Source organism: Blennius ocellaris (genome assembly GCF_963422515.1).
Source record: "Blennius ocellaris genome assembly, chromosome: 15".
Lineage (NCBI taxonomy): Eukaryota > Metazoa > Chordata > Actinopteri > Blenniiformes > Blenniidae > Blennius > Blennius ocellaris.
The window spans coordinates 18,802,674-18,829,329 of record NC_137664.1 but is presented as its reverse complement, the minus strand read 5'-3'; the positions used below and the strand labels follow the sequence as shown (position 1 = coordinate 18,829,329).

The 26,656-nt window shown below is 43.4% G+C and overlaps 3 protein-coding genes across 4 annotated transcripts in view; 2 read left to right on the top strand and 1 right to left on the bottom strand.

Annotated features, from left to right (window-relative positions):
• vldlr (very low density lipoprotein receptor) overlaps positions 1 to 7,174 on the top strand; it is a 64,190-nt gene extending 57,016 nt beyond the window's left edge. For both annotated transcript variants that reach the window (XM_080510615.1, XM_080510614.1), the window contains 3 exons: positions 3,982 to 4,059; positions 4,150 to 4,319; positions 6,198 to 7,174. In XM_080510615.1, the coding sequence (XP_080366741.1) occupies positions 3,982 to 4,059; positions 4,150 to 4,319; positions 6,198 to 6,233 (284 nt within the window). In that variant the 3' untranslated portion in view covers positions 6,234 to 7,174. The remainder of the gene's footprint in view (positions 1 to 3,981; positions 4,060 to 4,149; positions 4,320 to 6,197) is intronic.
• Positions 7,175 to 9,549: 2,375 nt separating this feature from the next.
• kcnv2a (potassium channel, subfamily V, member 2a) lies at positions 9,550 to 14,409 on the top strand (the record flags this gene model as incomplete). The annotated part of the gene is made up of 9 exons (XM_080509945.1): positions 9,550 to 9,675; positions 10,257 to 10,394; positions 10,906 to 11,084; positions 11,178 to 11,349; positions 12,431 to 12,622; positions 12,716 to 12,970; positions 13,056 to 13,172; positions 13,249 to 13,374; positions 14,155 to 14,409. The coding sequence occupies 9 exons, from the start codon at positions 9,550 to 9,552 to the stop codon at positions 14,407 to 14,409; spliced, it is 1,560 nt and encodes a 519-aa protein (XP_080366071.1).
• A 2,344-nt stretch (positions 14,410 to 16,753) lies between these two features.
• Positions 16,754 to 24,692, bottom strand: pum3 (pumilio RNA-binding family member 3). Its single transcript, XM_080510629.1, has 18 exons — positions 24,653 to 24,692; positions 23,624 to 23,691; positions 23,076 to 23,417; positions 22,669 to 22,855; positions 22,503 to 22,578; positions 22,206 to 22,299; positions 21,450 to 21,516; positions 21,137 to 21,311; positions 20,917 to 21,020; positions 20,157 to 20,235; positions 19,963 to 20,061; positions 19,326 to 19,379; positions 19,158 to 19,238; positions 18,914 to 19,056; positions 18,020 to 18,242; positions 17,862 to 17,949; positions 17,681 to 17,771; positions 16,754 to 17,094 (listed from the first exon to the last, which is right to left on the bottom strand). The coding sequence occupies exons 2-18, from the start codon at positions 23,688 to 23,690 to the stop codon at positions 16,965 to 16,967; spliced, it is 2,100 nt and encodes a 699-aa protein (XP_080366755.1). The 5' UTR covers position 23,691; positions 24,653 to 24,692; the 3' UTR covers positions 16,754 to 16,964.
• Between the last annotated feature and the right edge of the window lie 1,964 nt (positions 24,693 to 26,656).

Below are 26,656 nucleotides of genomic sequence, written 5' to 3'. Positions count from 1 at the left end.
GTTTGAATCTGTTCACTATTCTATCCTTCACGTTGCTCTGATTCAGTCTCGTCCTGCTGCATTAGTCTGGTGTTGGAAGGTGAGAATTTAACTGATCGGTTCCCAACAAGCGAAGTACAGATCTTTACCTTTTCCCTCAATTGATCAGTATTTCCTCGTCTGGTCCTCTGAAAAACTGTCATTATTGATAGAGTACAACGCATAAACACTATTTTATCAGTTTTCTCAATCAAGACTTTCAGTACAGATACGACTGCAAACATAAAAAATAACACATTTCTGGCATCCTTCTCACTAATTATTTACTTTATGATTTTAACGTCAAGATGCCCATTAACTGCTTGCACACTAAACATTGCTCATGTCTGTTCTCAACCTGTGAATCCAGAAGTTTAAGTGACGAAAAATTTAGTTTTTTAATGATTTTCCCCACCGAACAAGAAGTGAGAGCAACATTCTTCAAAGTGTGCAGGAAACGTCTCTTCTCTCTGGTTTTTAGTGTAAAATGATGGAGAGAGGCTGTAAGACTTTCACATAAATCAATCTTTTGAATCCCCTTTTTTTTTCTTTTTGCTTCTCTGGCCTCGTTTGATTTCCAATAAGTTGTTTTTGTTTGCGTCTTACTCTTTGCTCGGCCTCCTGCTGAATTGTTTTTCCAGGACTCAAAGGTTGCTTTGTCTTTCAACCCTGTGTGCCTCGTGTATCGGAGGCTTTGGCCTCAGTGGGGTCTTTGTCGCAGGTTTAATGTTTGTCACGCTGCAGGAATGTGATCAAATCTAAGAACTGGTTTTGTCTGATTTTTTTTCGGACAGTGAGCTCTTTTAGTCTGACGGTCAAACATTCGTTTCAGTGAGTTAGAGTTCAGCTGCTAAATGAATAAAGCAGCGCTGCTGATGAGAAGCATGAGGACTGATGATGAGCTCCTTTTCTTCATCCTGCTTGACCTTTGGTGTTTAAGTTCTGAAGTCTCTCAGATCATCTTTCTCTCTTCCACATCAGTTCTTTTAGAAGGCCTGGATGCGACACTCTTGGCGTTTCTGCAGATTCACACCGAGTTCATGTGACTGCATGACTCGAGAGGAGCCCCTAGTGGCAGAAAGCAGGAAGTGCTCCAAACAGTAGAAGCCTCTCTGTTCACCTCCAGCTGATTTTACTGAGCGCAAACTAATTGTGGCATCAAGGAGAAGAAATGAGACGGGAGGCTGAACCTTAGTGGCAGAATTGTGGACGTCTGAGAGGAAAGTGACTCTGAATGTTTAGAGTTGAAATCCAACAAATGGGTTGAGCTCGCCAACAAATCTGGACTGAGCAGAGAAAGTGCTATTGTTGAAAGACACTGTTGCTCTGTGTTCTCACATGTTCCCTCATTAACATAAACCTGTACACACACACACTGCATTGTGAAAGCACGTCATTGAAGCTTTTAAACTTTGATGGAGGGAAAAGAAAAAACAGCGAAAGATTAATAATTCATTATGCAAACTTCACAAAGACAAATTAGAAGTCTTTCATAAAAGCCATTCGATGCAAGTTTCTTCTCAAGTTCAAGCTAAACCAATGACACCCAATCACAGCAAACTTGCTTCTGCTTAAAACATATAATTTACAGTCATGTTATATTTATCTTCCCATTAAGCATCTTGATACAAATATATATTTGAAAAGCTGAAAATTATTCATCTTTATTCACGTAGCAGCTTTCCTACATAAAATGCAGGTGAAAGGGGGAAAAAGAACGTAAAACAAAGCAGTCGGAGACACTAAAACATGCACAAAGGATAAAAAATTATACATTAAGAGTTTTTAGTTGCTTTATCAAACACCTTACAGATTGTTTGAATAATGACCGCTTCATAATTCTGGTGCATTAAAATCCAAAACAATTGTTTCATTACAGGAAAGTTCAGCATTTAATGATTTTTTGAGTTTCTAAGAAGTGTAAAAAATGACAGTCTTGGTGTGAACAAAAGTGGAATCTACTAAATGAAGAGATGAAATGATCAAACTGGCATTGAAATGTCTTTAAAAAGTGCAAATAAAAGTGAAGGGAAGCTGGTAAAATGGTTCTATGGAGGTAAAGTGGTGGGAATAGAGTTTAAAAATGTCCTCTAGTGTTTGTAATGGAGAACATTTTGAACCGTATGAAGCCTGCGTCTCCTTCAAGGCCTGCAAGATGTAGTTCACTGTGCACTTTGATTCAACGTCTCACCGCAGTTTAGCACTGCTTTTGTTTTAATTATTAGAAATGTGCCATCAAGTAATGCAGAGATGTGTAAACTGTTGGCGGTTTAGATGCTAATTGGACATTTAGCTCACGATGAGCGCGAGGCGTGGGGAGCGGAGGTTAAGCTCTGCAGAGCGTTGTGACGCTTGTGGGAAAGATGTGGACTTCACGTGGCTCACAGAGCAGCAGACTGGCTGCCAACACCACTCCACCAGAGCCGCTTGTCTTTTTGTGTCCGTCGCCGCTTTGAGCCGAGCTGCTTGTCAGTCGCGTCACTCACTCTGGCCTGAGACACCAGCGGCGCCACGAAGCCCCCCCCCCCCCCCCCCCTTGGAAAGTTACAAACTTAAATGTCTCTTTGTGGCTTGGTGTACTTTATACAAGGATCACTAATCCTGCACTAACAATTATTAGCATTCGCATGTATGGTTGTTGAAACAACCAATCGGACTGAAAAATTGCAATTAAACAACCAACCTTTTAACCCAGTTTTCTGTAAGAGTAGCACAGTGTTTTTCAACCACTGTGCCGCAGCACACTGGTGTTTCCGCGAGATCTAGTCAGGTGAGCCGTGGGAAATTATCCAATTTCACATTTTTTTCTAAAAGAAATTTGCTCTCAGTCACTGTGATGTGAGAGCAGTGTGTTGGAGAGTAATCATGTATAAATACTCTTCGCCAATAGACGGCAGCACAGAACTTTGCCGTTGAAATGTAAACTGACAGACGTCAGTGTGGTTAATCTCCACCACCTGCGGCTGCTCCCATCTTGTATCAAAGTACTGTGTCAGTGACAGTGATGGAGAAGTTTTTGAAAAGGAAGAATGTGAACCAGGATCTCAGCTCTTCATCCATCAGGTCCAGGTTTCACACTGAGGGAGTAAAAATTAAAAAAAAAAAAGAAATTGGGAAATACTTTTTTCTGTTTATTTGATTCCTGTTGATAAAAGTTTGATGAGAAAGACTATATATTGTTAATAGAGGCTGCAGAGTTTAAAATATTAACATTTTCGGGTGGTGGTGTGCCTCCAGATTTTTCCAAACAAAGCCTTTGCTCAAAGGTTGAAAAACACTGGAGTAGCAGACACAACACTGAAACGCCATGACAGTTGGCTGCCTTGTTAATATCAAACCAGCCTCGACGCCAAGCTGTCGGGGGCAGTTTGTAAAAACGGGCATCCTGCCACAGGTAGAGACATTTTGGGGCGTTTCGTTGTATATTTGCGTGACGTGGTTTCATTAAAATTGGCTTTATGTACGTTTTCACCTTCTCTGTGTGCAAATTATCACCTCACGTCAATGTGCTGGATGTCGAAACACAACATATTATACACTTTGTTTGCAGTCGCCAGTTTAAGGTCTTCTTTTGTCTGTTTTAGAAAAACGAAGAAATGTCAGTTCTTCCAGCTGAACTTTCTCAACAATGTTTCCATTTTGTTTGTTTTGTCATCATTGATTCATTTAACTTGTTTCTGTGTTTTACATAATATAGAAGTTATTAATATGGGAGTCGTATTCGCTTTCCCCTTTGAACATTCATGGTTTCCTCTTGGAAGTTCAGCAGTTTGTTTGTTTTTGTCTGACAGGTAACAAGTGTAATTCCATGTCAGTTTGGATTCTTTCCCATGAGCTCCAGTCAGACGAGATGTACTTTCACATAATCGTCTGATGTGCTGCAGTGAAACGTGAATCGACTTTTCCAGCGTTTTATTTTGACGGCGCAGCTCGTTCTGAACGTGGTCTTGCTTTGTCTTCCAGAGTCGAACGTGAGCACGTCGATCCAGGTGGACTCCACCGCCCGGGGCTCCACGGCTGCCTGGGCCATCCTGCCCGTCTGTAAGGACCAAGGCGCAGCGTCGCTGCAGCACTTTTTTGTAAGTGGAGTTTTCTGGAGGAGTTTTCACTGTGTCTCCGTCTCCTGCTCAGTGCTGCTGGCGATGGCCGCGGCAGGCGGATACCTGACGTGGAGAAACTGGCAGCTGAAGAACCAGAAGAGCATGAACTTCGACAATCCCGTCTACCTGAAGACCACGGAGGAAGACCTCAACATCGACATCACGCGGCACGGCGCCAACGTGGGACACACCTACCCCGCCGTGAGTGACCGGAGAGACACTGCACATCTAAACACCGTTTAGTTCCTTCAAGTTAAAAAAAACAAACCCATTACTGTAAATATAATGCAGCGTCTGGCCTGACCGACCTGGAAAGATTATTAATATATTATTAATAGTGATGAATGCAATGTTTATTGGCTGCAGTTATATTATTTAAAATCTTAATTGCGCTACCATTTTATTTTCAGTAATACTATAAAATCAAATGTATACTGACAGGACATCAAGAGTTATTAGATATTTACATAATTTTTGTTTATTTCCATTACGTTATTGGCAGCTTAGTTGCTTTATTACATTTAAACTGGCCAGCAGGTGTTAACATCACTATTGTCTTTATAAAAAAAAAAAAAAAAAAAAATTTTTAAAAACAAATTCACTCTTAAAGCATCATCACTGAACCACATTTCAGTTTGTTTGTATATAAAAAAAAAATTGTCAAATTAAAAAAAAAAAAAAAATGCTGGGTGCAAAAAGTTATTTCATACTTCGTAGATTTATCACAAATTTCCTTTGAATCACGGCAGGTCGTTGATGTTTTGCATGTGCGAGCAGTTTCTTAGCAACGAGGTCAAAGGAGGGAATATTTTAGCACAACCAATCCAAAAGCAAAATGACTGCATATAAAAGCTCAAATTGATGAGTAAAGGCTTCAAAACACAGTTTCCTTCAGCTTAAATCCCCTCCTGTTGCACTAGATGATTCCTCTCAGGGGGGAAATGGAAAAACAAATCCAAGCGAGGTCATTTGGAGAATGGATAAAATGAGCTGGCCGGACATGAAAGCGGTAAGAAGTTTTTGAAATGGCAGCAGCTGCTGGAAGCGATAAACTCTCCGACTCGTAAACAAAAACGTCAGCGAGCAGCTCCAATGATTTCTCGGTGTAGCGGAAGGTGGAGGTCTTCACGTTGATGATCTCCGCTCTCCGCCTCGACCTCTCGACCTCCACTAATCCTCCCTGCGTTGTCCGACGCGCTCAGATTAAACAGATTAACCTCAAACCCCAGCAGAGCTGGACTCAAACCTCTGCCTCCGCCCGAACAGCTGCAGCAGACTTCTTCCTGCTGGCGAAGGCTGGGAAAAGACTCGCACTCGTATGGAGTCACATTGAAGACTCACCTCGGTTTTGGGAAGCGAGGACGTCTGTAAATATGTGTATAATGGCTGTAACTAGTCAGTCTAAGTTTTGCTTATTTCATAATTTTTTTTGCCAGAATATAGAATTATTTCTGCAGAATCCACACAGGTGGGACCGATTCTATGGACCAATGATCAATCAATGAATGTTGACACACGTTTGGATAACTGAACACCATAACTTTTCTTTGAATCACGAAATATTCTTTGCTGTGAAAATGCTGATTTTGATGCAAGTACCGACCATCGTGTGTGACCGAGATGTTCTAAAGTCTTGGGACTGAGCTCACGGGGGCCTGCAGATGACAAATAAGCATCTAATATTTAATTAAAAACTAATAAGAGGATAATGGAAACTCTTCCAAAGTTTACAGGCATGTAGTGAGGTGAGGCAGGAACAGGGAGAGGTACAAGTGAAAACCGTCACCAATGAAAATAAGCTATTGCCTTAAAAAAAGACAACTTTTTAACGAAGCAATAAAGTAAATTAGATCCATCAGCAAAAATGTCAATGAGAAAAGGAAATGTATTAGTTAAGAAGTAGCAGCTACACGTCAGACAATAAACGGTGCGTTCTAATACATTCTGGACTACCAAATACAAGACTATCGTCTTTTTTTTTTTGTTTGTTTTTTTGGGGGGGGGTTTCCTCCGAGGTGAGCAGAGTGCATTATGGGAGCATTTAACTCTTTCAAATCTCTCTCCTCTCTCTGCCTCCAGATCTCCATCGTGAGCACAGACGACGATTTATCCTGATCAAGTCGGTTGTGGAGTTTGTTTTTTTTCTATTTTTTTTCTTTTTCAGTCCCGCGGCAGCTTGACGGCGCCACGTGGCGCCCCCCCCTGGCGGTCCCGCGGCGGGAGCCGCAGCCCTCACGGTCCGACCACATGCCTTCTGAAGTGCATTACGTCCTTTACCTGTGGCCAAGACTGACCTTTATTTATTATGTGAATACTCCGATTCCAAAGTGTCAAAAGACTGGTTTTCTTTTTCCGTTTTGTCGTTTTCTTCCCGGGGCCACAGACCCACTTCCTGCCATTCGTTTGCCCCCGCCCTCTTGGAGGAGCCCGCTTCCTTCCTCCTGTTACACTGGAGACGGGTTCCCGCGGTGGGACGAGGGAGGCCCGGGGGTCTCTCTGGACACAGACTCACTCTGCCGGTCAGCATTTTGAAACTGGATCGGAGCTCTCAGGAACCGACACGGTAAATGTCTGCAGGCGGCCAGAGACTCGCGGGGAAATGACGCCCAAACATTTTGATTTCTCTCCAGCTACTTCCTCTGAACCACCATGTGAATATATTTCTGTATGATTTTTGGGCCATGATGCCGAAGCCATTTTCTTTAATTTATGAAGTTTTTCCACAAAGGTTTCTCAGTCAGTATTATTATTATTGAAGATGTGTAGAAATCACCATGGCTACAGCATTTTGTGAAGGATGTACATATTTCCACGTCAATGCCAGAGACATGAGCGTCAATCAGGACTCTTCAATGCACTTTGATCAAATGTTGCTTCTGTAAATAAGATTGTATACATTTGACTTGAAATCAATCTTTTGCTATGGTCGGGTGTTGTACCCGGGTTAGAGCTCACATGTATTTAAAAAGAAAGAAAGAAAAAAAACAACTTGAACACAAAAGAATTTGGTAAAACTATTTTGTATGTTTGTGTGCTGTTGCTGTGAACTTTTTCTAGCCTTGTACAGTGTGGGGGGAGGGGGAGAGGGGGGGGCGGCACAATTAAGACCTTACAAGCTCTGTATCTGTGAAGAAACTGACTCGCAAAAACCCACTTCGATTAAAACCTAATCCACAACTGTTCAGAACGCAGCGTCATTTCTTCCTGCTGGCTGAGATTTGCTATAAACACAAACACTTGAACAGAGGAAGACAAGACGACCCTTGTTAACTCCAATTTTTCCCATAATTGTTGTGCATCTGGAACAGCTGCGCTTTAACCTTCAGATCAAATGCAAACTGAATTTCTCCCAGGTCATAGAGTTTGCATACAGGGCTGTGAAAACACTCATCCCCTTGAGTTGGAACCCGTTTACACAACGTTTAAGTGAGAAAACATTATTTTTGTTTCAGAGAAGTTGGATGTTTATGCAGAAAAGCTGAAAACATGGTTGGCACGGTTTGTTTTCATCATGAAACCCCACACGTACAGAACAATACGCAGGTAAACATTAACAATGGGAGAACACAGACATTCATATGGGCAGATGACGAGGTTGGATTGTTTTTTACGGCGACTACTATAATGCCAAGTCCCAGGAGCGTGGGCTGGAAGCCATGACACTCTGGAGGCAAACATTATTATTCATCTACTCTGGTGTCTGCAGAAAACCTATTTACTATGACCGTATTGCTATAGGCAGACGACACTGGATTAAATCAGATGTAGAAATTCCTGTTTATGGAATCTTTTTTTTTCACCCACAATAAATAAAAAGAACCTATTCTATCCAAATGAGTGTTTTCTTAAACCACTCTTGTTTTCTCACATCATCCAAAGACATTCCTGTTGGGTTATTTGTCAAAAGTGAACTTCGTATGAACACGTCACATGTGATCATGCGTATAAAAATTGTTTGTGTGTATTTCCCAGCGAAGGAGGCAGCGATTCCTGCGCTGAAGGTGAGGATTCAGACGGGCAGAAATAGTCTGACGGCAGTAGGAACAAACAATTTCCTGTGGCTGAAGCTGCTCTTCAGGTCGTCCAGTGTTTTATGCAGTGGGTGGGAGACTTTGGGTATTTCTGAAAAGTTCCTCCTTGACCTCCATTTAAACACTTCTGGGATTAAGGAAAAGTAGATGGGGGGGGGGGGGGGGGGGGGGGGTGGCAGGGACTATCTTTACTAACTTTATTACTGCACCCCAGAACACCACAGTGAAGAAGATGGTACTTGCAGCAGCGGACTGGAAGAAGATCTGAAGCATCTTGCTGCAGAAATGAAAGGACCTGAGTCTCTTCAGGAAGTAGCCGACTCGTCCCCTTCCTGTAGACGGCCTCGGCAATAATCCACCAGTCCAGTTTATTGTCCAAGTGGAGGTCCGGATCTTTGTATGATGACACGTTCGTCCTAAACTCCACCACCATCTCCTTCATCTTGGTCACGTTGATCTGCAGATGATTATTTTTGACTATATAAATGTAAAAAAAATTTGATTATAATATAAATAAATGGTGAGAAGTATTTATTTATTTTTTTTTTTATTTTTGTCATGAGTCCGTCTGTTCATTATCCCTCCTTGTTAAACCGTGAGCAGGATTAACGACCCCCATCTCTCTGTGAGTGGGACAAAGTATGTCACACGTTAACTGGGATTAAGGTTTGAGCCAAACGGGAAGGAACGTCTCCAGACGAGTGGAAGTCACTCGTGTTTTTGGCTGTTTTGAAGGGAAATTACTTACATCTTTCATCTGCAGCCACCTGCAAAAAACCTGTGCATGTGCAGCAATAGCATTTCCGCCCCCTTACTTGGAGTTGGAGCATTTTCAAAAACGTGCTTTTTAGGCCTGTTTACACGAACACAACGTCACAGCGCTGCCGTACAGGAGCCATTTTTGAACGGTTGAGTTTTCAGTGACTCCGAGCACCGTCGTGGACATTGACCCCAAAAAACACAGCAGGAGTTTTATGGTTTCCACTTGAAAATGGGTCCCGAGATTGAGAGTCGCTGCAGAGAAGCTGTACACACGTTGGTATGCAGATGAGTGAGAAGCAACTGGATGAGATTCATTCCTCTGTACCGAAAATCCTTGTCACAGCAGAGTCGCGAGCCGCTAATATTCCCATCATGTGTAAATGCTTTTATTAGATCGTACTATAAAACCTCAGATGTAACAGAGAGAGAGAGAGAGAGACAGAGAGAGATAATGGTATTTAAAACGTTAAGCACCCACATCATCTCAGTCAGCAGCCGCATTAGACCACCAGGCTCACTTAATACCTGTTATCAGTGTGTGTGTGTGTGTTGCTCGGCCCCTGCACAGTGTGTATGGAGCTGCTGGGATCTTCCTCCCAGCTGTTTGCCTGCAGTCGACTTGTGGACTTGCAGCAGCGATGCTGAACCACCTCCGAGCTCGCAGCAGGAGTCTGTTCTCCAGCTACAAGCCTGAAGCTGTCAAAGACCCCGTGGACCCCCTGGATTTGATCAACGCTTTTGTGAAGCCATGGAACTCCATGCAGGTCGGACATTTGGTTGATTTATCGTTTTGTCGCATTGAATCACAGATATTTGTTCATATCAGCTCAAACGTAATACTTTTGTAGTGGTGCTGAATGGATTAAACTGTGAGAAGTAATAGGCTAAAATATAATAGTGGTATAATAACCTTTACATTTAATATTTTAAATGTTTTATTTGTTGTATATGTGATGAAAATGTCTATATTTTCCACAAAAACCAAACAATGACCGTGGAAAATGACCAAATCTCAACATAAAACCAATTTAAATGAAAACCTTTGAGACCCACAACCCCCCACAAAAATGCATTTAGTCAAGGCTCATAATAGACAGCTGCTGCTGTGGAATCAGTTTGATGTGGTGGGGAAACTTCCGTGTTCATGTCAGGACTAACTCAACACAGCTCCTCCGGTAGACAGGAGTTCAGTGGAATTGTAGCAGAGCTCACATCACAGCCGGACAATGCTAATGGTGCTAAAGCTAACTGAGCAGGAGAGACAGAAGCCTCTCGTGTCTTACATGTAAAAATTGCCGTCTTGTGAATCTGTCATCACCGCTTGTGTGACGTGTTATTTTCCAAGGACCTGAGCAGAGACATCTACGACCTCTACGCCGAGTATGAAGACGAGGAGGTGGAGGATCGCTTGCCCGTGTCTCCCTCCCGCCTCCTCCTCTCGCCCACCAAACACTTCACGCTCAACATCAACGTTGGAGGAACGGTAACACCCAGCCATTCAATACAGAATGTGGAAACTGTACAAATAGATCCTCAATCCAATTTCCTTCTCGTGCTGAAGCTTCCTGATTTGTTCAGGAAAAACTCAAAAAGACTTTTATTGTGACGTAACACAGCCACAGTAGCTTCAGCTGTCCTTACATATTGACTGCAGGAGCTTTTGCCTTTGTGCTCAGGAGAATGTTCAGTACCTGGAACTAGAGATGTTTGCTGATAGAGGATTCATTTACTGTCTCTGTGTTCATTAAACTCCTGTATCTAATGAAGAGCTTGGATATCTTCTTCGTTTTTAACACACAATTCTTATCACTCAAACATGATTTATTGAATTTTGACCATCGGAAAAGATCATCAGACTCGTCTAAGTTGTTTTATTTTGTCTGTTTATTCTTAATAGTGTAACTAGTATTACCTGAAATTCAAAATGCTGCATTAACGGATGATAGAAGGACGAGTCGTGAACACGTTTATCTTTTCCCTTCTGGTCCCTCCAGGTGTACCACCTGCCCTACAGGTTAGCGGCCAGATATCCAAAGACGCGCATCGGCCGGTTGGCCACGTACACGGACCACAGCAGGAAGCTGGACCTGTGTGACGACTACGTGGTCCAAAGCAAGGAGTTCTTCTTCGACCGGGACCCGCAGATCTTCCACAACATCTTCAACTTCTACAGGTGTCGACCAAACACCCCCCGATTAAAGACATACCCCCCTTTTGTCTTTGCGTCGCCTTGGGATGCCTTATTGTTCCTCATCCTGCCCATCAGAACCGGCGTGTTGTGGATTAAAGACGAGCTGTGTCCTCGCAGCTTCCTGGAGGAGATCAACTACTGGGGCGTCAGGATCAAGAACTGCCAGCGCTGCTGCCGCATCTCCTTCGAGGAGCGTCAGGACGAGCTGAACGACCAGCTGAAGATCCAGAGGCAGCTGCTGGTGGAGGTCGGCCCACTGGTGGGTCTCGTTCGATACTTGTCTTCATCTTTTTACTCCGTTCCTCCAACGTCCCGAAAGCAAGGACGGATAAGATGCTCCTCACACAACATGGACGTCATACTTGTTTGAAGTCGGCAAAGTCGCTTGTGTAATTGACAAAGGAAGTGTTGTGGGTTCCACTCTGGCATCAGACTGAAAGCTGGTAAACAGACACCAAACCGCTACGTGCTCTCAGTGCAACACGGTACATGTCGGATTATTGTGGTGGAATATTTACCAGATCAAAACTCCCCGACGGCCCAAACTAATGGAATGGCTAAAAATGGCTGAAACCCACAGGAGAGTTTGTGAAGCAAACGTGAAAAGTGGCCAAAAAAAAAACGCTCCAACATGCAGAAGTGTGTCCAAGACGCTTTACAAATAGAGTAAAAACAACAGTAGGATTTCCTCCATTATATACGCATAGATTAAGATAAACTGTAACAACAGAAAGCTTTAAAAGTCATCATGTCCTGTTTTTTTGGTTAATGCTTTGTTCACACTGGTTTTACGAGAAATCAGTTCATTTCATGAGAAATCCATTGGTGAAATGATCTTTACCCGCCGTCCGTGTGTTTCAACGTGCCGCTGATCAGATCAGATCAGACCAGATCAGACCAGACCGGTCCAGCAGTGGGTGTTCGGACCGGAGGTTCCTGTCGGTAATCTGCAGCTGCCTCAGAGTCCGTCTGACCCACATTAGAAATGACAGATGGACGGAGGAGGAGAAGCTTTTCCTTGGCACAGATTCAGGCAGATGTCTCCCACACTGCCTCAATCTGTCTCCTGAGCCAGTTGTGAGTCTCGCCAGTCCAGCGTTGGGGTTGTTTTCGTGTTTTAGTTCTGAAAGGCTGAAACATCAGGATGTGAGATGAACAAGCATTAAGCATTGAGCTCTCGTTTCTTCAGAATAAACTAAAGTATTCCAGTTCAAGCAACATTTATTTGTGTCTGTTTACGGGACAACGGAGCTCGGAGTCAGTAAATACGCAGCTTTTTTTTTTTTTTTTTTTGAACAGAACACAAAAAGTCTCTTGCACTTGTCCAGGTGGAGAAGGAGGAGAACGCGGCCGTGTTCCACAACATGCTCTACGGGCCGGTCAGGAGAATGATCTGGAACCTGATGGAGAAGCCCTTCTCCTCCATCCCCGCCAAGCTGATGGCCGTGGCCTCCTCCGTCTTCGTGCTGGTGTCTCTGGTCGCCATGACGCTCAACACCGTGGACGAGATGCAGTACAAGGTCGTGTGTGTGTGTGTGTGTCGTTGTGTTGTCTGTCGGTCACAGTTCGGGTGAAGCCCAGAGTCCGGACGTTGCTGGACTTGTCTGTTGCAGACGGCGTCGGGCCAGCCCAGCGGCCGGTTCTACGGCGAGTTCGTGGAGAGCTTCTGCATCACCTTCTTCACGGCGGAGTACCTCCTGCGCCTGGTTTCCACCCCGGACATCAGGTGTTTCGGACGCAGCGTGCTGAACACGGTGGACCTGATCGCCATCCTGCCGCACTACCTGCAGATGGTCCTGGAGTGCTTCGAGGACGAGGACATCCACCCCAACTCCGGAGACATCGAGACTGTCGGCCGCGTGGGAAAGGTTCGCGAACCCGGGGAGGGAGAACCAGAGTCCTCCACATTTCACAGCTCCGGGTCTTGCTCAAGTCCTATATTCCTTTCTACAGGTGGGCCAGGTTTTAAGGATCATGCGTCTGATGAGGATCTTCCGGATCTTGAAGTTGGCTCGCCACTCGACAGGTCTGAGGGCGTTCGGCTTCACCCTGAGGCAGTGCTACCAGCAGGTCAGGCTTCTTCCTCGCTTGAACAACTCGTGCTCCGTGTGAACTTCTTTTCATAAAAGAATAATCTCTGCTGCAGGTGGGCTGCTTGCTGCTCTTCATCGGAATGGGCATCTTCATGTTCTCAGCCATGGTGTACACCGTGGAGCACGACGTATACAACACCAACTTCACCTCCATGCCCAACGCCTGGTGGTGGGCCGCTGTGAGTAGACGCTCGCCATTACTTCCTTTATCTGTTGGCAAATAATACAATCTTACAAATACCAATAAATCATCAAAGGAAAGGTTAAAAAAGTATCTTATTTTATCTGCTTCTTCAATGTCAATGTAAAACATCGATTGATCTGTTCACCTATAAACGATGTTACCAGAATTTTCAAGACGATAAGTCACATCTGAAAAAACAAATGTATCATGAAGAGGAAAAATAAATATCTCTTGCTCTTGTTTAGCTTTCAATCAAATACAGTAGAACTGTGTAAGTTAATTTACTTCATCACTACTACATCATCATTATTAGTTTTTTGTTTTTTTTCATCAAGGATTCTTTTATAAGCTTCCAAGTGACAAACATTCGTTATTTCATAAAATGACTAAACATAAGTGACTATAACAGATAATGGATTCATGCTGTAACTCAATAGTTTCACACTTTAGTTCAGATTCACACAGTAGATTTCATGTTGATAATCAACTACATTCAGTCTTCCCTGCATCTTAAATGATCACCCACACAGTTTAGATCCTTAATTATCTGAGCTAAAACTGCTTTATTCTGACATTGTGGTTTTGTGTTAAAACCCATTTTCTGTAACTTTTTCCCCTTCTTCTTATTAAGATTTAGCATATTAATGTCTTCATTTGACCTTTTCTACTTTCCTCTTAAAATAAATGTAAACCTGACGTCTTCCAAGTGAAAAGTGGCGGAGATCAAATGAAGCGAGTGTCACTGATATTCTGTGTCCTCGTGTTTCCTCCCCAGGTGAGTATTTCCACCGTGGGCTACGGCGACATGTTGCCGGAGACCAACCTGGGCCGCGTCTTCGCCTTCGCCTGCATCGCCTTCGGCGTCATCCTCAACGGCATGCCCATCTCCGTGCTCTACAACAAGTTCTCGGACTACTACACCAAGCTGAAGGCTCACGAGTACATGGCCGTCACCAAGGCCCGCGGGAAGGTGCACTTTGCCAAGAGGGCGGCCAAGAGGTTCACGGAGTACTGCGACGACGTCGGGTAGCGGCGAGGTGGGAGAACGCTGCCGCGGGGAGGTCAGAGGTCCCGAGAGGCTTTAGTGCAGAACCAAGTCAGAAAGTGACGTCTGACCTTCACCCAGACTGTTTGGACCTGGATTCACTTTCACTGTGGCTCCGGAAATAAAGCGCAAGCTTCTCTTTCTACCTCTCGTCTCGGGCTTTTCCTGTCTACAACGCGCCGTAACGCGAAGGGCGAATGCCGAGACGCTCTCGAGCCGTTTCTACGACAACATGTGAAAACGCAAAAATGTTTCATGACGTTTTGGGTGTCCGTTTAAACTGACAACGCTTCTCGGACCCACGGGAAATGGTAGTTTTGGAAAATGGCTCCCAAGGTGGGAACTTCACAAAACTCTCCGTCTCCGTGGAAACGGTTGAAAACGCAACTTCCTGGTTTCTGTCTCTGTGTAGATGAAAACGTTGCTGCTGTGCACCGTGGCACGAGTTATTAGTTGTTGTGGACTCCCAGTTCATATTGTCCTGAGACTTGGTGGTTTTATAGTTCACTTGGAACAGCAATCTAAACGTAGTCGTCTGTCCTTGTTGTCCCATTGTCAATGTTTACGGCGTGTTGTTCTCTGAGTGTGTGGCTCATTGTAAAAAAACAACCAACAGCCCCTACTAGTGGAAAAATATGCTAATTAATTTTTTTGCCCAGTATTTCTGCTGCCTCGGTGTAAACAGACATTGTTTTCAAAATGTTGCCGTGAAAACATAAATCTTTTGTGGAACAAAATGACAAAAATGATGCCTTGAAGCGCCGTGGTGTAAGAAAAGCCCTCATTTAATCCGGTCACGTCCACAACATCCTGCTGCTCCACTTGTCCAAAACAAACGCACCCATTCGCTGATGGGTATTGTAACTTCTATAAAGTATGAAAGAAAGCCAAGATGTTCTGTGGTGAAAATAAAGTGACATATGGAAATGTTTCTGCTGATTGTGCAGCTTTAGCTTCCTGCCAGAATCCAGAATGAAAACAGGCACCCTGTGGAGCGCGGTGTAAAGCGTCCCGAGGTGACCGGGGCCTTGATTCTGGATTCTGTCTAAACGAGACCGACTTCAATTTGAGGTGATCCGGAGTCAGAAAATAAAATAAAAGCTGGTTTGGTTTGCGTGAGTCTGAAGCTGCAGCTTTATTGTGTTTAATCTATACACGTGTACGTTAATGCCGTCGGCGCGACATTTGTCCTCCGAGCAACGTCCAGAGCTGCCGTCTAATCCAGGGTCCAGCGATCGCTGCACAGAAGATACACGTTGAGGTATAGAGACATCTGGCTGGTTTCGTGTGACACGTTTTCACGTGTCCACGTGTTTACATTAAACACTGACCGACTGGCGTGTGTTCAGTCTGATGACCGATTCACTCATTAAGCTCAAATCAGCTCATATGAGTCAGTGGATGATGATTCACCGACCAACAGGACACCTGATTAAATAGAAATATACATCAGCGACTAGTTTATTCGGTACATCAAGCTAAGAAAAACTCAGCCTGTTGAGCTGGTTCTGAGTTCATTGAACTGATTTACTAATGAAAATGAGAAAAAGCAGACAACAGAGGTGGACTCCTTAAACAGCTTTATATCGTTTAAAGGGCTGAAGTTAAAATCAAGACAGTAAAGAGTGAGAGAGATCTGCAGGACAACAGACCGGAGCCAGAGAAAGGATTTTATTAGATAGATATATATAATCAAAAAAAAGTTAGAATGTTAAGGGAAATAAAAAAAAAAAGCTTAGAAAAACCTTTTGGAAGATGAGTCAGAATCTTCAGTGTTTCTCTCTCAGAACAAAAACAATCACTTGGCGAAGATCTTTTCAATAATACCAGTTATTCTATGGGAGCGCCAGGGAAACCAGTTCAATGTTCTCCACGAGTTTAAATTTACCTTTAATTTGTGGCATTTAGTTTTCCGTTTGTGTTTTTTCTTGAGTTGGGAGGAAGTCAGTTCTTCAATGACACCACTGGGTGGCAGCAGAGTCATTGTTATTCGCAAAATTGGAAATCTGCCATTAGTCCTCTCAATTTGAGCAAATTTCTTGTGTCCAAATCTGCCGTCTCCCTTTTTTTTTTAGTGGGCGTTACTTGTGGTAAAAAAAGTGGTATTACAATACTGATCAAAACACAGCATTTGTTAAATGAGGTGAAACTACTCAGCATGTGATCAACGATTATTTCTACGTTTTTCTTGGACTGTGTCCCGACTCAGAATACTGCACACTTGTATAAAAACAGAGAAATAAACCTCCACTTGGCTTGTGGCTATGCAGGAACCTTTCAGAGTTTACAGCGATTAAACTGATGGAAAAATGCTGCAATGAAATACGAGTGAGCTTTTAATTAACAAAACCAACACATTCACGTTATTCAGTGACAAAGTCTTGTTGTTTACAGGGCGGACGCTGCTCCTGAGGACGAGGACGAGGACAGCAGAGCGACACTTCCTCTTTGGTTTCCTCCAAACGAACCAGGTCGACGTCGTCGTCTTGTGCCGTCAGAGGAGTGACGGGGACGACGCTCAGTGGAATTTGAAAGAAGTCTTATTTGTTCAGGTTCTCCAGCAGGATTTCCACTCCTTTGATGTTGCTGATCTTCTGGAGCTCCGACGTGATGGACTGCAGCGCCTCCTTCACCTCCGCCGACACCGACTTATCGCAGCTGTTCAGGAGGCTGCAGGCGTGAAAACACAACGGTTCAAGCTCATCCAGACGTTTACTAACAGCTTCAAGTCAACAGAAGTAAAAATGGTGCAAGGTGAAAGCAGGTTGCAGGGGTACCGCAACAAAGTTTTAAGTGAAAACGCACCATCTTTGTTTCAGAAACGTTTAGAAAACAATGTATTGTTGTATTCAGTAACACTGACAACAATGTTGTTATGGTCCATCTATGTGCAGAAGAACAATTTACTACGTGCATGGTGTGCATACATAGTAGCCGCATTTCAGAAAATATGTTTTCCATCATTTCGGATGGAGTCGTAGTGCTTCAGAAGAGTCCCTCCTTGGCAGCCGTTTTCAAAAAACATGCATTTTCAGAAGCCATGAACAATTCCAGCATGTAAACAGACACAAAACACAACAAAGACTTTGCATTTTCATTTGGAAACGCGTAAATAGAGCCTAAATTAAAACCCTTCCAAAGTGTCTCACTACACCACCTTGTGGTTCAGAGTGGTATTTAGAGGACTGCGCTCGGACACTGGTGATAACTGAAAGTTGTTTTGTCTTTTGACGAAGCCCGCCGAGGCGACACGGACCTGCAGAGCACCATGGCTCCTCTGTTGACGTGAACCCAGCTCTTCATGGTGTCCGTCCCCACCGTGTCCACCAGGATCCTGCCGAAGCGCTCTGGGAGGACGAGACGTGTTTGTCAACACGGAGAAGGGGAAAAGAAACCGAGGCAGGACGAAATGTACGTGTGTGTGTGTGTGTTTTCACCTTCCTTGCCGGCCTCAGCCAGCACAACGTCCTGCTCGATGAGCCACTTGAGCACCAGGTGTCCTGCCGGATGCTCGGCCATGTGCAGCTGTGGACGAAACGTTCATTTTAACGCTGAACACAGACGGGCGAAGACGTCTTGAACGCGCTGCCCTCACCTGTCCCTCCACGCCTCCCGGCACCAGCGCGTGACTGGCCATCTGCGCCACCGCCGTCATGGCGGGCCGCAGGTCCCCGCAGGCCGACGCCAGGATGTCGCTGACGGTGACGCTGGTGGCCTTGTCGGTGACCATCTGCGGGGCGTTGGAGCAGAGATGCTCCAAGAGGGGCGGGGAGACGGCCTCCAGCAGCTCCTTCCTCCTCACCGCCGTGTCCTTTTTACTGGTCGGGGCAAGACCACACCACGGACGTTTAAGCTTTTGACCATTTTTGAACCAGCTGGTATTTTTATACCTCCTATCTGTCTCCCAGCATGTGATTTATGAAAAGGGGAAGTCTGATTGAGAAAAGGCCCAGTTTTTTGAGTTGTTGGAAAATGATTTCACTTCTGTGCCAAACAACAATAAATCTTATTTTATATACAATGAATAGCGATCCGTGTAAATATAACACTGGCAAACAGCAGATTGCTGTTAACCGCCTGCTTTATCCATGTAATTACATAACATTTTAATACCATTAAAAAAAAAAAGAAGTTTCACATTTGACATTTAACTTGTTAATTGATCCTTCGTTTGAGTTATAAACATGTAATATCGCAATGAAAGAATAAATAGTTTGGCTTTTTTTTTTTGAACAAAGAGGAGCAAACTTATCTGACTTTTAAAACAAGTAAGACTCATTTTTAATAGAATTTATATTCCATATATAACTATTGTACTATATTTGGAAGTAGTTAGCCTCTGATGTCAGGTTTCCACCACAAGAATTTGGGATTTTCTGGAAACACCCGCCCCAAAAGGCGGACGCGTTTCCCTCCACCCTTCCATTGGGGGACTGATGTTAGGATGCAGGACGTGACGTGACGCGTGAAGCCACGCCTCCAGCCGTACCTGTGTGCGTTTCCGTCTCCCAGCTCCAACACCTTGATGATCTCCGGCAGCAGGTGAGCCGGGTCCCGCGGGCTCAGCAGGTACAGCATCACCTTCTTCCCGTATTTGTTCCCCATGACGTCGGCGAGGGACGACAGGATCTCCTGCACGGCGGGGACAGAGCGGCGAGACGGTCACCGGCACGGGTCTCACACTTTCTACCCTCTTCCTATGTCATCGGAGGATTTCTGAACACGGGACCTACTGAGAGCACCGCTTGTCTGACCAGCTTGGTGTCGTCCACACAGTCGAAGATGGCCAGAAGGACCAGATGACCAAACTCCCCCTGTGGGAGTTCAACAGTCAAAGCTTCGAAAAAAACCTCATGGAAACACGAAACAGTGTCGTCCTTCTTCCACGTGGACATACTCACCGTGGCAAACTTCACCATGTACGTCTTCATTGTTTTGATGATGACTTTTCTGTCCTAAAACATGAAAAAAACACATTATAATGCAGGTGAACGTGATCATTTTACCCATCACTGTGAATAAAAGCAGCATTTAGCAGTCGATTATGTCCTGGTTGATGTTGGTTTTGTTTGAGCAGATTTGAGGCATTTTAAATTGGAATTACACGACACTGGAATTAATAACGTGCTTTCATTAACGGCACCCAGATTTTTTTATTCACAAATGTCATCACCGACTGATGATATACCCATACTTTGTCACTTTACTGTCTATATGATTATATGGTGTATATATTTTTTAATTTTTTAATTGTTATTTTTAATATTGTTACATGCCTTTTTGCACTGTGGGTCCGAGAGGACTGAAATTTCATCTGTGCTCTATGTCATGCATATTAGCACACTTGACAATAAAGCTGAGTTTGACTTTGACGATCTGCTGCTGGTATAAATGGTTCTGCTGATTTTACTACATTTTATTTTGAAAATGTAGCAGCCTGTCTTCTCAAGCTATAAAGACAATACAGAGCTGACCTTTAATATCCCGGTCAACAGATTGCATAAATAAACAGCATTGTGTGTGTGTGTGTGTGCACACCTTGGCCGTGCCGTGCCACAGACAGTGCATCGCCACGCGCGCGCCGTCGTGTGTGTGCGCCATGTAGACGACCGACTCTCTGATGGACTCGATCATCTCCTGCTCACATCAGAACGACAGAGGAAGCGTATCAACGCGCGGCTCAAGAGGAACATGCAGCCGCACAGATGAGACGTCCTGGCAGATCTGCTCACCGTTCTCTGTTTCTCCGGCGCCAGCAGGAAGAAGTCCAGGAACACTTTGTGGACCAGCGAGTGTTTGATCACCTGCTCTCTGGAAACGGGAACAACGGGAGCGAAGGTTTGTCGAGGGAACGACTCAGAAGCGAGCAATGAAGCAACAAACGAGTGATCAAAGGTTTTTTGTTCCCTGTGAATCAAGTCTTAAATGGATGACGTTAATATCCTTTATCCTTTCAAATGTGTTCTTCTCAACCAGGGGCGTCAGAAATTCTAACCTTATGATATAGCTTGATTTAAAGTTGAATTATGATATAGCTTGATTTAAAGTTGAATTATAACCATATGATATAGCTTGATTTAAAATTATAACCATATGATATAGCTTGATTTAAAATTATAACCATATGATATAGCTTGATTTAAAGTAAAATTATAAGAATATGATATAGGTTGATCTAAAGTTAAATTATTACATTATGATATAGCTTGATTTAAAGTTAAATTATTACAATATGATATAGCTTGATTTAAAGTTCAATTATAACCATATGATGTAGCTTGATTTTGGTCCTCATGGACCAAAATCAAGCTACATCATATGGTTATAATTGAACTTTTTTTATGTTTACACCCCTGATTTGAACTTCTGAATGGGAGCCGTTGCTTTAACACAAATGACTTCAAAATATTTGGGGAAACCTCATCTGGTCAGTTAGTAAACTGGCGTTGTGATATGTTTTGTCACGCTCTTCCTGGTGTTCACTGCTCTTACTTCTGTGCCATGGGCGTGAGGATCTGCTTCATCTCATCGATGATGCCCTTCAGCTTGTCGGGATTCGCCTCCACCACCTTCTCGAAGGTGTTGCACACCGATGTCTGAACACAGGCGGCGGGGGAGGGGAAGGAAAAAAAAAGAAAAAGTTCCTTAAAATCCTTGAGAAACCCTAAAAGTGTACCGAGGGAGGTGTGTGTGTGTGTGTGTGTGTCTCTACCTTGCACACGGCGTACATGTTCCCGTAGAGGTCGTCGGTGAGCAGGAGCCTCTGAGCCAGCACCGCTTTGTCGTTGTAGGCGTACTCGATGATGGAGGAGGCGGCGGCGTGGCGGAGCATCGGACGCACGTTGCCTTTGAACGTCTGAATGACGGACGCCACCAGCTCCTTGTTCCTGAGGACGACGCCGTTTGCGACATTCGCAGAGTCACGTGGCGCCGACGGTAAACCGGCCCGAGACGACAAAGACCAGGACGCTGCTTTTTTTGGTTCGTGCTATTATTTTTGCGGGACGCTGATCGTCAGGACTCACCCATACATCAGCAGCTTCTTCACCACGTGTCGGCCATATTGAGACTTGCACAGGCCGATGATGTCCTCTGCAGAAGAGAGATCACAAGATCACAAGACAAGATTATTAGATCAAACAATAGCTTTAAAACTGCTAATTTAGTCACACGACATGCACATTTTACAAGTGAATCTGGTTCCACAATAAAATTTTCCACTCACTCGTAATCTGGAGACACAATATTCTAAAGAGCATCACTTTTTGTTTTTAATATACAAGTCATATGAGTAAAATATGGTTCAGGTGTGAACATTGTGTGAGAGGTATTGACAGACTGAGTTGTGTCCGTGTGTCGTGGAAGTCCCAAAAACCACATATGGATTTTAAACAGTTAAACACTGTGACAAGACACCTTGATACCGACAATAAACACAGTTTTCATGTGGCAGAGGGTGAAACGCCTCCCTGAATAGACAATGTACCAATGAGAGAACATGGAAAACTTGAAATAAGAATATAGACAGTAAAATATAAAAGAATATCGAGCCTAAGTCACTACAGACATTCACAGGTGAGGTAGAAGGTTTGCTGAAGAGTAGAAAAGTAAAAAGCCCAGATCTGCTCCAGACCAAGGCCTTATTGACACGACAACATTTTGTTGGCGTTTTCAACTCGTGCAGATGGAGCCTTTTGTCCTCCGCCTTCAGCACGTGTGTGATTTGGTCGACCCGGGGCCAGACGGTAATAAACGGTGGAGGATCAGTATCGCGGGTTCACCTTTGAGGTCCTCGAAAATCTCCCGTCTCTGCTCGTGGCTGCCGAACTGGACGAAACACTGCAGCACTCGCACCGCGTCGTGAGCAAACGCCATCTGCGGGGAGAAAAAGAACAGTCCGGTCACATGACAGCTGGCATTGTTCCATAAAAACACCTTCCCATCACATCTAAACCCAGTCGGGATACAATCCAGACAGCTCTCGAAGATTCCCCCCCCAAAAAAAGTTTGAAGCGATGGTCCTTTCGCATGTTAAGTGGTGGTGATGATTGACTAAAGCTACACAATGTGACACGAACCTGTTTGACTTTCCCGCGGATCAGATCATGAAGCTCCTTCATCAGCTTTTGCTTTAACTCCTCATCGCACTTTTTTCTGTTGACAGAGACACGATGTGTATGAGCAAGCTGTGTGTGTGTGCGTGTGCGTGTGTGTGTGTGTGTGCGCGCGCGTGCGTGCGTGTACCTCCTGAGCTCCCCCCACACTCTCTTTGACTGACAGATGATCTGGAACATGTCCTTCCTGTCGTACTCCTGCCTGCTCTTCTTCAGCTCCTTCTTCTTCTGCTGTCGGTTCTGCTTCAGCTCCTCCTTTCCCGGCGCTCCCTTCCTGCCGGCCTTCAGCTCACCTTTCACCTTCTTGGCTGCAGGACCTGCTCACATGATCATAGACACACAGACAGACATTAGGAAGGAAATACAAGGTTTTCGATTGAGTGACCGGAAGTGAAAAAAAGACCAATGTGTCCCCTCCTGTCATTTTCTACAGTGTTTCTTTTGGATGTGTTAAAGCTTGAGGATGAGCACGAGGTGATGCCAAATCTTTCCAGGGTTGATATGAAAGCTCCGACAGAAACAGAAACATTTTCTCACCTTCACCGTTCTCTTCCTCTTCCTCTTCTTTGATCTCTGGCAGTTTTCTCTTCTCCAACTTCTCTTTTCCACCCTTGGAGAAAGCAAACTTGCCTCCATCTTTGGCTTTCCCAGGTCTGCCCTTCTTCTCTGTGTTGTCATAGGCTTTGAAGGGCTTTTTGCCTACTGGCTTTCCACCGGGCTTTCCACCCAACTTCCCGCCTGGCTTTCCACCGGGCTTTCCACCCAACTTCCCACCAGGCTTTCCACCCAACTTCCCGCCAGGCTTTCCACCAGGCTTTCCCCCCAACTTGCCGCCTGGCTTCCCACCTGGCTTTCCACCAAATTTGGTCCCGATTGAATCTGAATGATACAACACATATGTGAAGAATATTGTTTGATCATACGTTTTACTTTCTGATTTTAAACTTGGGGGGAAAAAAGAAGGTAATTAAAGAAAAACAACAGTCAAGATGTCATTAAATTGATCCTCTACTGCAACACGATGTACGTGTGGCAACTTTAAAGTTAGACTATAGGCAACAGGCTTATGTGAAACGTGGTTATACCTTTTCCTTTCAGATTGTTGTTCTTTCGATCTTTAGGAGAAAATGGCTTTTTGGATTTGGCGTCCATCCTTATCATGCGATCCCATGGAGGAGGAAAGAAAAAAGTTAGTTTAAGTCCGATGTGTTCAGCGCTGCTTTGTGAAAAGTGACATTACAACTGGGAAGTAACTCTACAACAACCGCCACAATTTTTCCAGACGTTTGTGACATTATTGTTGGGCGGACTCAACTTTATCACACTCTGTGGCTAAATACAGCACAACTGTATAACACATGAATGAACTTTATGTAACAGGAAAAACTAATTCACAAACGCAAAGGGTAGTTGGAGTACAAATATCTGAATAATAAAAGCATTTCTATTGTGTTGTATTCTATAGGGCTCACATAATGTCAATTTTAAAGAGTGTCATCAATGGAAGCACAAAGCGAGAAAGAGATCCAGATCTACACAGCATATCTTCTTAACAACAAAGGCAGAAGTTCCATAAATAGTTCCATAATCGATTATCCTCACAATCTTGTTTTAGTTTCCTACAGCTAAATTTTAACCTTTACTTCAGTGTTATATGTACAAAACAGTCTCACAAATACAGATTATGGAGGATGAAATATAACTAGAACTTGTTATTAATTATTTGTATTGCTCATTTAGAATCTTGACTCATATATTAGATGTCTTCAAACACACGGAAAGTAGAAATGTTCACACAAAATGTTTATATCTACTAATTTTGCAATCGTGTTGATTGATTCAGTCTGACTGCACCGCCTCATGAATTATCACACAACATATGTAGTCCGGTGATCCAAAGTGTTTCTCTGCTTATAACGAAAAGCTAAATATCACATTTTAGAACATGTTTTAAAGCGCCACATCGTCAGTTTTGCTGCATTAAAGAGCTTTTCCTCGAGCATGTTCAGCTTAAAGCATAAACCCTGAATAGCGTCAACAGCTAACACACAGGTACGGATGATACTAAGACTTTAGATAAACAAATACATGTAATATTTGATGAATTCACTCACTTTTCAAGCACGCGTACATCCACATGCGTTGTCGCGTCAATACGGTTTACGGCACAAATATGAACCAATCACGCGAGACTTTCACTGTCGCAACGCGTCGATCTTTGCGACGTTTGACGCGTATTACAACAGGAGGCACAAACTTTCATTAAATTGACACTCTTCGGCATTTTCAAAAGATTGCGCTACCTTAAAGCGGCGATAAAACAGCACATTTTCTATTCCTGAGAGTTTGTTACATCATTTAGGCATTCCAGTGTGATGTCACTTCTTTGGTGTTGGGTTTATTTTGAGCAAGATATACTTATGTATGCTCATACGTCGTATATATAAGTAAGGAATATTTTAAGATTGACGACATTGTAACATTTTTTTAGGCAAAAAATGTAAAAACTTCATTGACCATAATTCAACACAGTTGATTGCAGTGAGCAGCTTATAATGATAATAATAATAATAATAATAATAATAATAATAATAATAATAATAATAATAATAATAATAATAATAATAATAATAATAATAATAATAACTTCTCGCTTAAGAATACGTAACTTCCGGTGTCCAGAGAGAAATGGCGGCGCTCCTTGTTCGTACTCGCTCTCCGTTCCTAGGCAACAGCTCCAAACAGACTTGGAGAAATTACCGGATAACATCTAAATTGCTCTCCTCGAAGTTTTAGTGTCAGTTCATTCGAATTGAAGTCCACCGTGTGTGTTATCGTGATATTAATTTTGATAAAAGATGCACATTATATACACAGTGGTGTTCAGGAAGGAAGTCAAAATACCTTCGTTTCAGTAGTTTTTTTTTATCACACAGAAAAATAAGCCGGGTGTCTGAAGAGCAGCAACAGACGAGCTCACCAGGAAGCTGATCCCAGGTCTGTGGTCCTGTCTGAAGGTAAAGTGTATAAACTGTATTGATAATTGTAATCTCGGTGTTGTATATGGTGGTGCTGAAGACTAGATCAGACCTTTTTTTATTTTATTTTTTTTTAGTTTGAAGTACTTCAGAGGTTATTATTTGCACATGCTAATATGGACTTGACAGGAAGTGTGGGTTCAATTCTTTAGGCGCCTTTACTTTCATTCTGGCTTCTCTGGGGACACCCCCCCTCCCCATCCCAAAACAACAGCCTATGAGACAAAAGTATTTCTTGGTGTTTTTTGTGTATGTGTACTTTTACTTTTGATACTGAAGGACATTTCATATGAGGTACTTTTAAGACTTTTACTCAAGTAATGATGTTATGGGTGACTTTCACTTTTACCAAAGGAGATTTCATTCACAGTGTCTATACATTTACTCAATTATGGCTTTCAATTACTTTTCCCAGCACTGGATATACAAAAGAAGAAAATGTCTGAAGAAAATACATCCTGTGTCAGTGGACAGACTGAGAAGTCACTGGAAAACTCCACAGGTAATGTACGAGCATAGTGATAACAGTAAGGTGGATCACTTGTGATCAGATGAGTTAAGATAAGCTAAATCTGTGTTCAGCGTTTTTATATTGTTTTTTTGATTATATCTCTACTTTGTTTAAGTGTTTGAAAACAACAGATGCTGCTGTCTAGCTTTCCCTACTGGTTGAAATGGTTGTAGCCTTTTAATGACTTCATTATAATACTACAATTATGTATAAATGATATTATTTAGGACAGCATCTTTTATAAATGCAGCAACAGCTGTTTCCATTTTGTAAAATGTCCATTCTACTTGTCCTATGAATGACTAATAACAATGTGCACGTCTTGTTTTCCTGATTCCAAAAACTCCCTATCAATATAGTTCCAGCTTCTCCAGGTTTGGTAGTTTGATAATTGAGTCATCATAATAGCAGTCCAACTTCATGATCTGTCTCTAAGAATGTGTAGGCTACTCAGATATTGCTCTCAGCACGCATGTGTGTGGTTTCATTATAAAAACAGCCAACAGCACCCACTAGTGGCCCAACATGAATACATCGTTGCCGTTGTAAATGTAAGACTTTTCTGAAAG